At 29.4% G+C, this 18453-nt stretch overlaps 1 protein-coding gene across 1 annotated transcript in view; it reads right to left on the minus strand.

The window, feature by feature from the left end:
* LOC135931122 (3-ketoacyl-CoA thiolase, mitochondrial-like) overlaps positions 1-17761 on the minus strand; it is a 32641-nt gene extending 14880 nt beyond the window's left edge. The window contains exons 1-5 of the mRNA XM_065468009.1: positions 17718-17761; positions 17499-17671; positions 14146-14274; positions 13545-13661; positions 12723-12870 (exon numbers count right to left, since the gene is read on the minus strand). Of these exons, the coding sequence (XP_065324081.1) occupies positions 12723-12870; positions 13545-13661; positions 14146-14274; positions 17499-17671; positions 17718-17733 (583 nt within the window). The 5' untranslated portion in view covers positions 17734-17761. The remainder of the gene's footprint in view (positions 1-12722; positions 12871-13544; positions 13662-14145; positions 14275-17498; positions 17672-17717) is intronic.
* Between the last annotated feature and the right edge of the window lie 692 nt (positions 17762-18453).

The raw sequence follows: 18453 nt of genomic DNA on the forward strand, positions 1-18453 counted from the left end.
ATAGATGACTCTCCCAAAATCCTACCTTGAGCCTCATCGTGGCGGGGGAGTGGCAACGTCTTTTGGCGGCTAATAGAGGTCTAAAAGGTTCCCTGTGATCTGGGTCTAGAATAGGATCACCGTCTCCTCGTCGGGGTGTAAAAACCACTTCAAGAGGTTGATGTCAGGAAGGGCATCCGATTGTAAAAACCTTGCTATAAAATCTCCCTATGGTTACAACAAAGCATGGGCGGGTATACAGCCCAAAGTACCCCGTGGGCCTCCTCATCCGCCTACGACAAAAAGAAGGATGGGAAACCTGGTGGAACCACGATTCATGAAAATGAAACTTATGACGGCCATAAACGACCTGATAATAAGTGGAGAAACCAGTTTACGGGGGATCGAGTTAGGGTCGCGACATGAAATGTTGGAAGTATGACGAGAAGAGTGGGAGAAGTGGTCGATGTATTGCATAGAAGGGTGTGCTGCATACAGAAGGCTAGATGGAAAGGAAATGGGACAAGAATGATTGGCAAGACTAGTGAAAAGTATAAATTCTTTTGGCAAGGAAGTAATGGGTAAGGCTAGAGTTGGGGTATTGGTTGCGGAGAAATTGGTAGACAAAGTAGTCGAAGTGAGAAGGCTAGATAACCAGATAATGGTTATCAAGATGATTTTTGGTAGAAAGCTATATAATATTATCTCAGCATATGTTCCTCAGGTTGAAAGAAGTGAAGAAGAGAAAGATATATTTTGGGACAGTCTATTGGGTGACATCGAGACTGGCAAATGAAGAGGGGATTATCATGACTAGCAATCTGAATGGACATGTGGGAGCGAGTAGTGAGGGTTATGAAGGAGTACATGGAGGGTTCAGTTATGGCATGAGAAATTTGAAAGGAGAGAGGATTTTAGATTTTAGTGATGTTATGGATATGATTGTTAATACAATGTTTAAGAAAGAATCCGAGAAGCTGGTGACTTATAAGTGGGGTAGTACCAAAAGTGCAATGGATTATTTGTTATAAAGGAGATGTGACCGATGTATAGTAAAAAATGTGAAAGTGATACCGAGAGAGGAATGTATAAATCATCATAGACTAGTTAGAAAAGAAAGTTTGTGCCAAGGCTGAAGGTTTGGAAATTGAAGGAGTGCTAGACATCAATTCAATATGACATTGGCGATTAGGGAGGTGGAGGTGGCACAAGCATCTGGGGTAAATGACAAGTGGGAAGCCATGAAGAAAGCTTGGGTGATGACAACTGAGGAGGTATGTGGATGGACAAAAGGGAGGTCTAGACATAAGGAGACTTGGTGGTGGAACCAGGGTTGCCATGTCTCCCCCTATCAGCTGGAGGCTCCCGCGATTTTTTAGTTTACACGCAGACATCTCTCTCCTGCAAAACTACATCAATTGGAAATCTCCCGCAAAAATCTCCCGCAATTTTTTTAGTATTAAACATTTTCAATATATAAATAATAATTTTGAGAGACATTAATTGATTATTTTTATATTTTTAAAATAAATTTTAAATATTTATTCGAAAAACATATCTAGTTTGTAAATTTCTTTTCCTGTTTTATTTTTATCCAATAATAAATCAACATCATTTCATTCATATAAGTCAGTACAAGGGAGTAGTGTTGTTAAACGGCTAAGCCGAGTCGACTTAGATAAGACTCGAGCCTAGTTTTAGTCGATAAAACGACTTTGACTCGAGTCAACTAAATGAGCCGCATTGGTCGGCTCACTTAGTCGGCTCGTGTATTCGACTCGTTGGGGCTGCTCAATTTTTTTGTTTTTTTATAAAATCTGGTAAATTGCTAAATTTTGGGAAAATAATGCGAACAAAATTATCGGCCAAATCAAATTATTTTCAAAATATATTTTAGGATAATGCTTAGCACGTAAATATACACGTATAAAACAAAAATGAAGAGATTTTGATAAATAACGCCAGCAATATTTACTTTAGAAAATTTCCATTGTTTTACTATTCTAAACCTACTCATAAATTAAACATCAAAGAAACCTAAAAAAATTTTTTAATTTTTAGGTTTTTCATATGTATATATATACACAAATATAAAAAAGCTATCCAATCATCATTCCGGTTTGCTAAAATGATACATATTAAAACATATAACGCCCTCTTACGGATATATATTTGTTAATTTTTAAAATTGAATAAAATGTATATTTGTTTTAATAAGCTAGAAAAATAAATTTCTTACTAATAATATTAAATAAAAATAAAATTATAATACTATATCATTTAATCAGTATTCTTCATTTATAATAAAAAAATGATTTAAATATATTTTAAAAAAGTTTAAAAAATTATCATTAAAAAAATATACGTAATAAATTTTTGATTGATTTTTAATTGATTATGATTGATTGCCTTTTAGCAATGCAATTTAGCAATTCAATATATAGTGGGGAAATTTTTTCCGGGGAATTATTTTCCAGGGGAATTTTATTCCGGCGATTTTTTTTCCGGAGAATTATTTACCTGGGAACTATTTTCTGGGGAATTATTTTCCGGGGAATTATTTTCCGGGTATTTCATTTCCTAGGAATTATTTTCCTGGGGATTTTTTTCCGGGGATTTTTTTCCGGGGAATTATTTTCCGCTTACCGAATCTGCTTATTATTTTATTTAATCAACTAGCAATCCTGCTGCTCTTATTTATATTTAATTGAGGTTTTAACAATAGAATTAATGCCCAATATGCTAATTGGCTCAGCATCTGATTAGTGAATTTTTTTATTCCATCTCTCATAATTTTAGAGGAATATAAATAAATATTTCTTTAAATTTTATTATTAATCTTTTAAAAATTGAAAATGAGCCTATTCTTATTTGAAACTATAAATTTTTCAAACCACGCCAGGCAGGAATTATTTTAAAAAAAAATTATTTATTTTATATAGACCCATACTGAGTTTAGATGTAGTTCAATGTTGGAAATGGATAGGGAAAATTTTATAAATATTTCTGATAATTCTAATATTAAAAATTATTTTCTCCATACTCCCCAAAAAACGCATAAGAAATGTTCCTTATGCCAAAAGATGTATAGAGTTAGTACAGCGCCAAGTATATTTTTTTTAAATTTTTCTACCATACCTAGCTCTTTCGAAAAGAAATCTATCCCTTCCTTCACAATAATGTTTATAACATGTGCAAGGCATCTATGACTATTAATGCCCTTTTTATATTTTGATTGAAAATTTATATTTATTAATCTAGGGCGACTATTATATTGGAACCATTGTCATGTGTGATGGCTAAAAAAAAATTTCTATTTTAAAGTTTTCAATTGATTCTATAATTAGCTCACAAATATCTTTACCTTTGTGAGGGTAGGGAAACTCTAGAATATCTAGCAAAAAACTTTTTAATATCCAGAATTCATCAATGTACGGTAATCGCACAATATGATATAGAATCACAGATATATATCTGTGGTAGAAACTAATCCCGTGACATTACTTAAAATTTTAATTATGCCATCTTTGGCACTTAAGAATATATTCGATAAATACCTTTTTGCAGTTTGGCGACAAACTATCTTTATATTTTTATTTGCATATTTGAAAATATCTTTAAAGGTTTCGCTCTCCAAAATATTGAAAGATATATTATTCCTTATAAGGCATCTTAATACTAATTTATTCATATAAAGATTTTCGGTATCAGATAGTTTTCTGGCTCCGAACAATGAATCAGGAATTGCAATAAAATTGGTGGATAAAGCTTCAGGAAGCATAGACTTCATATGCCTTCGTAAATTTGCTAAAAATATTTTATAAGTAATTAAAGATAAATATAAAATCTGAATGGGGAGAAAAAAATGAAATTTTCCAAATATTAAAGATAAAGATGGTAGATAAATCTATTCTGATTTAATTAGACCTGTACCCCGCCGTTAATTTTATTTACGCCGGGACAGCCGTCGATTTTATTCAAGCTCTAATTTTATGTTTTTTAAATATCTATTTAATTTATAAAATAAATTTGAAATCTAATGGGGCGAAAACAAGAATTGGAACCAGGGTTGCCAGATATTCTTCACTTGAGAACGTGAGTTTTTCTCTTATAATAATTAATGGGGGTCGCAATTTGCGGGCCTTCGGCCCGCTTTTGCCCGGCCTTCGGCCGGGGTAATTGATGTAGCATACTCTCTAAGTTAATATGTTATATTTAATACAACAAGATTTTAAAGACAATAAAAATTCTTTATTGATTTACTAATAACAATTATGATATATAATTTTCTCATGTTTATAAAAATAGCATAATATTAATTATTATATTTTATGGATGATTTTAAAAGAGGCAATAAAGATTTCCCATCGGCACTGTGGAGATAGGCTGAAAACTCTTTGCATGAATAGTTAATTTTGTTTAACCATTAGTTCAGCTTCCAATGATGACGTTCTTTTCGCCAAGCAGTAGTCATTAGACTGAATATTCTATCTGATGAAGCATTTGAATGCGGAATATAAAATATAAAATTGCATATTTTCTCTATCAATGGTGAGTTTTAATTAGAAAGAAAATCCATCTATTTTTCTTGGGTATTCATGTGATAGTTTTTTGATAATTTTTCTCCATAATAGGAGTAAAATTGTGAATATTCCTCAAAGAGAATTTCTGTATCTATGTTTTGTATTTTATAATTACTAATAATTTTTTGTAATTGTTCAAATTCTGGACATTATTTTAATGTCATAGGGCTAAGATATTTCCATATATTATTTATAATATCATAACGTTTTTCTACATATTCTATAATATTTTTTATAAATATCTTTGATTAATTTTTGAAATTTATTGCCTTTTCTACATCATTATTATGTTGTAGAATATTTTTAGAAATGCTCCCATAAAAATTTTGCTGAATTTTTAAATTTAATGAATTCTTTAGTTTTAAAATAAGATCGTGTATATATATATATATTGCTAATACATCTTCAGATTGCAACTGTAAATTTATGTTATTGACTAAAGTGCCAACGTTAAGGAAAACATCTAAATATGCCTTTGCAAAATCATCTCCCAAAATTATTTTCAAAATTGGTGGGGTTGCTGATAATGATAAAAAAATATTCATTAAGGGGTTGAAAATACTTAAGTATCCGCTTAATCGCTGGGATTAATGTAACCCAGGGAACATGGCGAAGTGATTCTGACCATTCTAAATTGCACCATTCTACCAATACTTTTATAAATGTAACTCTTTTTGTCGAGTTGCTAAATTCATTATAGCATTTAATTACTATACTCTCAATATCATATTTAAGAAAAATTATAGCCTTTTTAAACGAATTGTGAAGAATGTGGCATATACAACCCATTGGTATAATATTATTACTATGACTTTTCAATTCTGTCCAAATACTTTAATTTTTTTTAAAGCTTACAGATGCGTTATCTGCACAATAGGCCGTTACATTAGCAATATCAAGTTCAGCGAATTTTAAATTTTCTAGCAAGCATCTAGATATGTCTTTAGGGCAGTGGCGTATCTAGGAATTTTCCTTAGAGGGGGTCCATACATATAAAAGCTGGGAGGGCTTTGCCCCCCAGACCCCCTTTAACAGGCCTTCGGCCCTTTTGCCCGGCCATGCATCAATAATATGTTATTATAATTTAGTATATTATTCTCAATGACTTTATAATACTATCCAGAATAATTTCAATAGTAATATAATATCCTTCCACAAACATCAAAACCAGAAAAATATATTGATATAAAATCACTTTTAAGTCTTTTGAACGTATAATCTAAAAAAATTTTTTGCTCTGAGAGGGGTCCAAACCTAAAACCACCCCCGTAGCTACGTCACTGGTTTCACTGTCAGACGAAAATTTTTTAAGTAATTAAACATTTATTCCATTCTATTTGTTGAAGTATTTAAGTAATAAGGAAAATGTTTTTATATTACCTTTATTCTATGCATCCGTTAGTATTGAAAACGGATGATTGGTTTTTAGATCTTTTATAATATTTGCCCTTAATTTATTTCATTTAAAATTTTACGAGTTTTAATATAAGATTTATATAATCTATAAAAGAAATGTATAGTTATTTAAATACATATTATAATTATACTTGATAAAATTTCTAAAAATTGAATTTCTGTTGTGGGTAATTGATCAATGAATATGATTGGTTAGTTGGACTATTAACAAATACTACAATTTTTTAAATTTTATATTTGTTTTTAAAAATATTTTGAAAAAATTTAAAAACGTGAGAAAAAGTGTGAAACTAAGTGTAATTATTTTAATTTACTCAAAAAACGTGAGAAAAGCGTGAAGTGTGAGAAAATGTGGGTAAGTAAAAAATTAGGTATGAAGTCGTGAGAATCACGGCTAAATCGTGACATCTGGCAACCCTGATTGGAACCCGAACTTCAAGGAGAAAACCCGCTAACCAAACCTAGGCAAAAATTTTGCCGGGTTCGCATCCCTGGGCGATAATGTTTTTGCCGTAAAGATTGAGAGAAGATATAGTATGAAAAATAAAAATAAAGAAAATCGCAAAAGGTTAGAAATAAATTGAGAAAAGATACAGTAAGAAAAAAAACGTAAAGAAATCGCAAAAATTTAGAAATAAATTAAAAAGGAATAACTAAAATAAATAAAAGTTAAAGAAAAATTCACAAAAATTAAAAAAATATTATGATTTTCTTAGTACATCTTCACTAAAATTTTATTTAAACATGTTAGCAATGCTTATTTTAGCCCATTTACGTCAAAAAAATTCGAAAAACTTTAAAAACAACGATTATGACAATTGTCACTTATCTATGGTACATCTTCACTAAAATTTTATTTAAACATGTTAGCAATGCTTATTTTAGCCCATTTATGTCAAAAAAATTCGAAAAACTTTAAAAACAACGATTATGACAATTGTCACTTTGCTACTGTACATCTTCACTAAAATTTTATTTAAACATGTTAGCAATGCTTATTTTAGCCCATTTACGTCAAAAAAATTCGAAAAACTTTAAAAACAACGATTACAATTGTTCCTTATCTATGGTACATCTTTACTAAAATTTTACCTAAACATGTTAGCAATGCTTATTTTAGCCCATTTACATCAAAAAATTCGAAAAACTTTAAAAACAACTATTATGACAATTGTCACTTATCTATGGTACATCTTAAATATTTCATAGGGGGAAGTAGGGAGGGGACTAAAATTTTATTTAAACATGTTAGCAATACTTATTTTAACCCATTTATGCCAAAAAAATACGAAAAACTAAAACAACATATTCTTATTATAATTTTGTTCACATTAATCATTTTCCCAAAATTTAGCAATTTACTAGATTTTATAAAAAATCAAAAAAATTGAGCAGACCCAACGAGCCGACTAAGTGAGTCGGCTCATTCGGCTCCTTGATCGGCTTGAGTCGGAGCCGTTTTTTACGACTATGACTCGAGTCGCAAGTCGTAAGAACTCGACTTTTTAACAACACTACATAGGAGTATATCAACATCGATTGCAATACAAAAATATTCTCAAAAATAATAAATAATACAGATGCAACTACATTTGCGGAAATCTATACATTTATCATGTAGTTCAACATTCACAGAGCAATAACAAATGTGGGTCGAATCTTTTTCTCATGATATTTAAAGACTCCAATATAAGTGCAAACCTTACTTGTGGCAGAACAAAAATGAGCATATCACAAGTGTTTTAGTACCTGAATCCTAGAGGTCAATTCAAGACGATTTGAAAGATGGGCATCCATATACAATTCTAACAGATGCATTTAATAAGGGAAATATTAAAACATTTCCCTCGATCCTTCGCTATTTCAACAAGAATAAGAACATTTCAATAAAACTGTTAAAATCCTCGTATAGTGAAAAATCCAACGATGTGGCTAGCCACATAATGGTAAATATAGCTGATTCAGGGTTATCAATGATTTGCATGTCAGCTTTCTACGCTGATAATGCCCCTGTAAATTTTGGCAAAAACCAAAGTTACCGAATTGAGGCAGCACCATAATGAATTAATACCACTTAGCTGTATATGCTATATACTACATAATTCTTGTAAGAGGGCAATAAATGTAATCTATTGATGTTGAAATAATTGTGATGAAATGTTTTAACGAATTTAGTTCATCAACTAAAAGAGTTAATGAATTAAAAGAGTTGGTCCGGCTGTCCAAGCCTGTCGGTGACTGGGATGTCATCTCTAAGCTCCGAAATTTATCTTTACCTATTAGGTGGTTGTCATTAATAGCTGCCATCGGTAGAATTTTAAAATTTTAAAAAAATACCTCTTAAATAAAGATTTTAAAAGATGTCCTAAAATTTTGAAAAATTTTTTCGAGTATGAAATGGCAGAAGCATATTTGGGATTCGTTTCACATGTAGGAAATCTACTTCATGCAGTTAATATTCAGTTGCAATCAGAATATTCTTTATTAAAAAAGATATACAAAATCATACTACAGCTCTGTTTATCTTTAGTTAAAAATTGATAATAAATTTTATGGCGCTATTGCTAAAAATATTATATTAAAATGTTCAAATAATACTCTAATTAATACATTTTTAAATGAAGCAGATATTTTTATTAAGACAATTTTAGAATATTTACAATCAAAATTTGATTTTAATAACTCTATTTATAAATGTATAAATATTATGACCTTGGAACAGAAACCATCAATGATGGTTTTTATAATTTAATAAATATATTAAAAAATACCGAAAGTCATTGATTTCTTGTTTGAGGAGATTGTAATTCTCTCTATTTTTTATGATTCGCCAAAATACTTAAAGTTAGATGGTCTAAAAACAAAGGAGAAATGAGTAGAATTTTTTCGTAATAACGATAAATCCCCATGCTTGGGAAAAATATGCGAGTATGTCTTCTCCTTACCTCATTCTAACGCCTCATCCGAGCGCATTTTTAGCCTGATGAGGACTGCCTGGAAAAAGGAGAGAAATCGGATTGCTTTAACATTAGAGGCCGAGTAAATATATAATATGTCATGCCAGGAATTTTATAAATATCTCAATAACGATGGTAAACATTTAGTTCTATTATTTAAATTTCAAATAAAATATAATTAAGTTTTAGCAATGACGCCATAAAATTTATTGTCAATTTAACTGTAAAGATGAACACATCTGCAGCATAATTTTGTGAATCTTTGTTAAGATTCTTCTGATTGCAATTACACGTTAACAGCATGTAGTAGATTTCCTACATGTGAAATCATTCCTAAATATACCTCTGCCATTCATTATTGAAAATAATTTTCAAAATGTTAGGACAGCTTTTATAATCTTTATTTAAGAAATATTTTTTTAAAGATTTATAAAATTTTAAAATTCTAACGATGGCGGGTATTAGGAACATATCGTGGCCAAAATTGTGCTGACTCAATTCTGTGAATACACTCTGTTTTTACCAAATTCACTGCATTATCAGATCAGAAAGCTGACATGCAATTTATTGATAATATGGAATCTGCTATTAACCATTATATGGTTAGCTATATCTTAGGATTTTTTGAGGGGAAAAAATTTAATAGTTTTATTGAAACGACCTTAATTTTGTTGAAATAGCGGATGATCAAGGAAAATATTTTAATATTTCCCTTATTAGATGCATCTGTTAGAATTGCATATGTATTCCCATGGATTTAGGTCCTAAAACATTGATGATAGCCTTGCTCATTTTTATCCTACAAGTATAGTTTTCATTTATATTAGAGTCGTTAAATATTATGGGAAAAAGATTCTACAAACATTGTGATGATAAGTATCTCTCTGAATGTTGTACTACAAGATAAGTGTTTACAATTGCCGTAACTGTAGTTGCATCTGTATTATTTCTTATTTTTGGAGTATCTTATTATGTATTTAAACGTGATACGTGATAATTAAATCCCTATAATGTTATACACACACACTCACGGTAGATTTCCAATTGCGGTCCATTTGCGGGACATTCGTATAAAATATATTTTTAATTGTAAAATTAAAATCGTTCTTTTAAATAAAATTTTATCTTGTTAACATTCTTTTATATTTAAAAAAGATCGTTGGTTTTTTTTATAAATTTATATATTATTAAATCAAGATGTTATTTTACCCCCTCCCCTCCATCCACCCCCAGACCAAGTCACAAGTTACCGATTTTGTATTTATAAAAAAAATTTTTTAGCAATTTTTATATTTCTACAGCAATTTCCATATTTCTCCCGCATAATACCAAATTTCTCCCGCAATTGAAAATTTTGACCTGGCAACCCTGTGGAACCCGTAGGTAGCGAAAGCTGTAGATGAGAAACGAAAGTGTTTCAAAGAATGCTATAACAGTAAAGAAAATAGTGATAACGATATCTACAAGATGGCTAAAAGAAATGCTAAGAAATTAATAGCGAAGGCGCAAGAAGAAAAAAGACAGGAGTTTGCTAAAGAAATGGAATGCGCTAATGGAATAGGAAATATGGTTCGAATGGCAAAGCAGATGTCAAAAAAGAGGCATGATGTGATAGGTGTAAAATGTTTGAAAAATATGGAAGGAAAAATGGTGATTGATAGTCGTGGTATTAAGAACACCTGAAAGATCTACATGAAAGGACTTTTGAATGAAGAAAATGAATGGGATAATAATGTTAGTTGTGCAAAGGTAGAAGGTCCAGGGTATAAATTTGGCAAGGACGAGATAAAGAGAGCAGTGAAAAAGATGAAAAAATGGAAGGCATCGGGTTAAACGATGGTGGTATCAGAGATGTTTAAAGGTTCTGATGATTTAGGGATTGATTGGTTAATAAATTTAGCCGATCAAATTGTCACAGAAGAAACAATCTCCGAGAACTGGAGAAGAAGTATAATTATCCCAGTATACAAGGGGAAATGTGATCCTTTAGATGTGGGTCTTACCGAGCTATTAAACTCTTGGAACATGCAATGAAAGTATTTGAGAGGGTGTTAGAGAAGCGGATAAGGGAACAAACCAAAATTGATGAAATGCAGTTTGGTTTTACATCGGGAAAAGGCAAGTCAGATGCAATTTTTGTGGTGAGACAAATGGAGGAGAAGTAACTTGCGAAGGAAAAGAAACTCTATTATGCGTTTGTTGATTTGGAGAAAGCATTTGATAGGGTGCCGCGTGAGGTTACTAGATAGGCCTTGAGAAAATAAGGTGTGGAGGAATGGTTGGTTATCGCAGTGATGGCAATGTATGTTAGAGCACAAACATCAGTACTGAGGGATTATGGTGATAGTGACAGCTTTGAGGTAAAGGTGGGACTTCATCAAGGATCCGTGTTGAGTCCATTATTATTTATCTTAGTAATGGATGTGGTGGCTAGAGAAATGCGTGAAGGACTTCCTGGGAGCTATTACATGCAGATGACCTTGTATTAATGGCAAACAGTGAGGAAGAATTGAGGGATAAAATTAGTATACGGAAGATGACTATGGAAGCAAAAGATCTGAAAATGAATGCATAAAAGGCAAAGGTGATTATTGGTGGAGAAAATCTAAAGATGGAGGAATCCGGTAAGTGGCCTTGTGGTGTATGTGGGAAAGGAGTTGCTATAAATTCAATCCAATGCACCAGATGCCAAAAATGGGTACATAATAGATGTAGCGGGAAAAAAGGAAGTTTGATGTTAGAAAGAATGACCTTTATTTGTAGAACAAGTATGAAAGGGATACATAATAATGATAACGTAGAAAATGGTGGTCTTGATATTGGCAATGGGTTAACCCTAGAAAAAGTGGATAAGTTTTGTTATTTGGGTGATATGCTAAGCGCAGATGTTGGTGTAGTTACTGCCGTTGTTGCAAGGGTCAGACAAGCTTGGAAGAAGTTCAGAGAGATGTCATCTATTCTTACAAATAAAAATATCTCTCTGAAGTTAAAGGGGAAAGTTTACTAAGCTGTATGAGGAGTTGTTTAATTTATGGCGGCGAAACATGGGCAATGAAAGCGACTCACGAAGCCAAATTAGAAAGAACAGAGATGAGGATGATTAGATGGATGTGTGGAGTATCTCTGAGAGAGAAAAACTAGCAAGGAATTGCGAGCATGATTGGAGGGGTGATGCGACGAAATAGACTAAGATGGTTTGGGCATGTGGAACGTATGACAAAAGATGACTGGGCTAAGAGATGCACCTTGATGGAAGTAGGAGGATCAAAACCTAAAGTAAGACCCAAGATGAAGTGGACAAATGTGATAGCGGCGGATATGAGAAGCATGAATCTTACAAATACTGATGCTCAGGACTGTCAAAAATGGGAAAGAAAAATTAGAGGGAAAATTGGCCTATCCGGGTAAACCTGAAAATCGCCATAAAACGGAGAAGAAGAAGTAGGATAGATGAAAAAATAGTTGGCCCAAAGATATCTTATAATTAAATATAACTTTGTGATCGAAATAAAGTGGCCAGAATATTATTATTATAACACGGAATTTGGATTTTTAAAATTTAGAAATCGTTTTCCGTAAATGATTCAAAATCGAGGTTCAGATCCCCCGGCACATATTGTATAGGAAAAAAATACCATCCACTAGGAATCCAGAAAAATCGCGTGATTGTAACCCCCTTTTCCCTTTAGTTTTGGTATTTCAAAATCATCTATTTGTAAATAGTATTAAGGATTTTTGCGAGAAATATACATTTACAAGTATAATATTAATAATAATAATATTGAACCTTTTTTCCATCTCATTTGCGATTTTAAGGCATATTTGTCGGCGTCCATTTTACTAATGCCATATTTTTCAGCAAGATTCTCAGCTGTTATAGCCATAGACATATTGACATAGGAATCAGTCAATCCCTGCCACAAACTATCTTCCATCTAAACAAATATATAATTATTAAGAAAAAAATTATTTGAGGAAAATTTATTTTTAATTTCAGAATTTATTTTTGTAAATCAAATTAAATGTATTGTTAAGTATTGATAATATTTAAATATCTCAATGTTATTGAATATATTCATAATTCTATTTTATACGTTATAACTAGTGGAGTGAAGTCTTTCTTAAAATCATTTTAATGCAATATTATTTAACAACACATTTCCCCTTCATATAATATTAAAATTATATAAGTATTGAACACTTTCGGATCATTGGTATCAGAAGTGAGGCAAAAAGATTCTTAGTACCCTTAAAGTAAAAATTAGAACCCCCCTAAAAAATTATTTTTTTCTTCGCACCCCCTAAATTTATTTTTAAAAATTTTTTGATGAAAAGTTTTAAAACACTTTTTAACACTTTAATAAATACCAATTTAATTATTTATTTTTAATTATCATTTTCATGGATCTAGCATATAATATACCTCAACAAAAGGACTCAATTCATAAATTAATTTTTATGGCAACTAGTCTCAGAATAATTTTTTTCTTCTTAGGATGAATAAAATGTGTATATTTCGTTTTCCCTCAACCAATGTAATAATTAATTTATCTATCTTTAAATTTTAAAAAAAAATCAAAGTAATATATTGATATTGAGTATTCGAGACTTTAAGATCCGTGCCCAATTTGATGCCAAATCGCAAATTTCGAACCATGTAAGGACATTGACTCATATTTTCGGTACCACCACACAATGCTATATCCGCATCATTGCATAAGATATCCTAAATTATATAATATATATTTTATAGACATTATTTATTTAAATTCTGTTAAGTAATTATAATTTTTTAAGACATCAGATAGAAAAATAAAAAGTTATATTATTATTTTAGTCAACAAGATAATAAAGGACGATACCCCCTAAGATGAAACTATTTTTAAATAAATTTCATATGTGAATAAAGATCCAACATCTATTTTAATTTTCCACCCATTTTAGAAAATTTATAAAACTCTATTAAAATAATATGTAAATGTAAACAATTTAAAACAAGACAAATATAAAAACTATATTAAAAATTTTAAAAAAACATATAAGGGGGGAGAAAAAAGAGGTCCTCATTGTGATCCGAGGAAACTAAGTTGTCTGGGAACATGCCAATTTGAACTGATTGTAACATTATGAAAGAAGATCCACATGATCCATTAATCTGAGAGATTTTTTTTTTACCTATAGAATATTATTTTATTTTCTTTGATATAAACTTGAATCCCATTTATTATCGATTGAAACCCAGATCCGCATAATCTATTGACTGTCAATGAAGGAGTCGATACTGGAATACCTAGCTTAAGAGCTGCATGCCGGCCTATGTATATTGAGTCTGGCGAAGTCTAAGCGAAAGAAATAAAATTTTAATCTGAATAAAATTTGGAATTTTAATCCAAACAAAATTTGTAATTTACATTTTAAAAAGTATATAAGGATCAAATAAATTGGCGAAACAATTTAATATTATAATTTAATTTTTAAGCTTAGGATAGACCATTAAATAATTTTCAATTATTAAGCTGCTAAAATTAATTTTAATAGTATTCAAAAGGGATTTTGTTGTAGTAAAATATCAAGCGATTTGTAAGTAATGAATTATGATAATTATTTTGTCTATTTGAAATAAAAACATATTTCTCTCCTTATGATTCAAAATCTCTTATTTAAACCATTTACTGAGAGCATTTTTAATTTGGAAGAATTTGATTTTACCGAAAATGAATTTCAGTATAGTGGAGCATAAAAGGCCCCATCGATTTTAAAAATAAATTATATTGATACTTAGTTTTAAATAACAAACATGAATAACTAAATAAAGCATTACATATTGGATTAAACTTTATAATCATTGCTTTTAAATTTAGCAAACTTCATAGTTAAGGCTACATCTAAATGTTCGATTTCGATTCATATCAGATTTTTAAAAATAATAGAGATTTTAACTATTTTATTATATGTCATTAAATAAATGGAAAGGAACAAACACAATTTATAAAGATATTTTAGTTTTTATCTTGTTTATAAATGGGTTACTTTTTTCTGGTTGGTAAAACTGATTGAAGAATTAATAAGGAAAATATTGACTCAGGTCCGATATTTAGAGCTTTTAAATTTTTAGTAATGATATTAATAAATATATTTTTATTGCTTCATATTTGAAAAAAGTACAGAAAACAGCAACCAATAACGAGGTGATAACTAGGATTTATTACATATATCAGAATATATAGAATTCCCAAAATTTACATCGGTTGGCGTGGCACAGCTAAAATTAACCTGTGAAAACTTTCTATCCGGTTTTTTGGCAATGAATGACCGGTAATTATTTCAGTCAGAATATATATTGTACAAGTTGGCCAGGGTCCATATTATGGAGTAATAATAAATTTGCTTAATTATCGGTTAATAACTTTAGCCAGGCCTGTAAAATTATTTTAAACATTTTGTCCAGCCCACGCCTAAATTTTGCACAACACAACAGCTAGGTTTTGTGAGAGGTGCGTCAGCTTTTAATCTTTATTAGTGGTCTGTAGTATTGTTAGACAGCTCATTTTGAGCCGATTTTTTTAAATAGCTACCTCAATATTTTGTATAGAAAAATATTAAGCAAGCATACAAAATTTGCTCATAAATGGTAAACATATTTGGAGATGTTTTCGCGAAATCTCGAGGATTAGGCAATATTTTTCTGACTATTGAGTTAGACATTTTAATCGGGTCAATTCGAGCTGTTTAACACTAGTGATCTGTATCGGGCCTAATTTTTCAAGCCCAACCCGAAATCTTCTAAAATGATTGTCCGGACAAGCCCATTTTTGAACAAAATTTTTTGTCCCTAAAAGCTCAACCAGAAATAAAAATTATTTGTCCGCTTGGCCCGAATTTATTTAAATATGCATCGCCTAAGAATTAGACTATTCTATATCCACTTTTTGTCAAAAACGACTTTTTTTACATAATTCTATTTTTTATAATTTTACTATTCTATTTATTCAAAAAAATTTGAAATATATATAAAATAAGTTAAATTATAGCTAATAATATCCTATTGAAAACAATATAAACTTAATTTTTAAAATTAATCTCTTGTAAAATTACAAAGAGTGGTGATGGAATAATATAATTCTCAGGAAAACTTAATTTTTAAAATTAATCTCATGTAAAATTACAAAGAGTGGAGATATAATATAATTCTCAGGCGACATAGATATAGGAATTAATTTTTTTTCAATATAGTTTTACATTTTTTAACTAACACAATCGAGTTATTAAATATTGGCACCTTATTTCTTGCAAAAGTCTAGTGTTGTTAAACGGATTTGAGCTAATTTTTACAAACAGCACAGATGGCACAAAGGTTTGGACATCCATTAGCAAAATTTCGACTTATGTTTCAGGATAAAATATTGAGCTAACCAATTCTAAAAATAGGCGCACCCCAAAATATGTTCAGGCTAATTCTACTTCAGCAGATCTCTAATATCTAATATTTGAGCATATCAATTATTGTTAAAAGATTGGTATCAGTATTAAAATATCTGCCAATTCAATATTTTTTTTTAAATTGTAGGGGCTTTTCAAATTTTTCAGGGGGCTCATGCTCCTACAACCAGAGACACTACTGTGGTAGTGTCTATATATTTTTCAGGGAAATAGAACAGAACTTGGCAGAAATTATAGAACGTGAAGAGGACAGTGACCCTGGAACAGTTTTAGGAATGTTCCAAAGATATTAAAAATTTTTAATTTATTATACAATTATTCGAAATTCTTTTCTATTTTCTTAATTCCAATTTGCATTGCATAACAATATTATTACCTATTATTTAGTATTATTATGTGATTTAATAGATTAAGATTATAAAAAAATTACTAATGATATTTGAAATAATTTTAACCATTTTATTAAAAAATTAATATAAAATAAAAATTTTAAATTTATCAGGAAAAATGTCACTAAATGGTGAAGAAATATAAATGGCTCAATTTGAGCTTATTTTTAAATATGCATATTTAGCTAATAGATGTACAAACCTTTGTCATCTATGAACAAAATCTTCAGGCTTGTATAATATTTCTCTGTATAAAATATTGGGTTAGGCATTTTTAAAAATCAGCTCAAATAGAGCCATTTAACAACACCAATAATAAGTATATGGTTTTTCACAAAGGTCTAATATTATAGACAGAAAATTACTAATAAATAAATGCTTTAAATTTTAATAAATAAAATTGTATAATACATTTATTAATATATTATTTTCATCAATAATAAAAAAAATTTTTTTATAATTTTATCTTATTCAATTAATATTTAAAAATTAAAGGCTATATAGTAATATAGTTTTATTTAAATAAGCTTTTATTTATATACATCAATTAGACAATGACATTTACAAACAATGCATAAAGAATTGCTGTTATCCATAAAATTGATATTCCATATAAATTGAAAATTTTAGGCCTTATTTATATTTGTATGATTAAAATATTCTATTAGAAATTGTTTGCTAATTATAAGAATAAATATTCAATAACTAAATAATTCATATAAAATTATTGTTACATGAATAACATTGCCAACAATTGTTGAATTTATGTCAGCAGCATTTATGTTATTTAATTTATTGGACAAAGCAGAGATTCCTGCTATTACACATATATCAGTAGGTGATATATTTTTAAGTTTCCCGCCGAAAGTTCCAAATGGGGTTCGTTTTGCAGCAATTATAAAGATATCTACAATTTAAAAGAATGAGGTATTAATATCAGCTGTTTACTAAACCTTTTGCTAATGCCATTATGAACGTAGCGTCCCGTAGTCTCGAATTATGATTAACTTTTATATTATAAATAATTATAATTAAATTTTATATATGATGTAAATAAATCATTAAATTATATTCAATATATATGTAAATTAATATAAATATGTTAATAATATTAACTATTATATTAAATTTAAATATATTGATTACATTATATACTACAAACAATCATTTTAATTATTTTATATATTAATTAATTTAAATTTAAATACATATAACATTAAAATTATATTATTTACTTTAATAAATTTAAATATATTATAAATGATGCAAACAATTATATATTTAAATTTCTAATAATTCGTTATATTAATTAATTTAATATTAATTATATAAATTATCAAATCTGTCTCATTTGTAATTACCGATTGAAACGTATCTTACCGCCTTTACTATTTTATTAGTTATAATTAGGTATTTTGTCGGTAAACTTTTAGATAAATTTCGGATTAGCTTAAAATTTATATCCTCTAATTTCCTTAAGCTTTTTGCATGTTCAAATATCTTAAGCTTACTGCTTAATTTACAGACCTTTATAAATATCATATTGCAGCTGTTTATTATCAATTAAGCTAAAGTATATTTATTTTGTGTTTAAATATCTTATATTGCAGCTCTTTATTATTGCTCAATTTACAAGTTTTATAAATATCAAATTGCAGCTGTTTATTATCAATTAAGCTATATTACAGT

This window comes from Gordionus sp. m RMFG-2023, chromosome 1 (assembly GCF_954871325.1).
Source record: "Gordionus sp. m RMFG-2023 chromosome 1, tfGorSpeb1-WG-v2, whole genome shotgun sequence".
Taxonomy (NCBI): domain Eukaryota; kingdom Metazoa; phylum Nematomorpha; class Gordioida; order Chordodea; family Parachordodidae; genus Gordionus; species Gordionus sp. m RMFG-2023.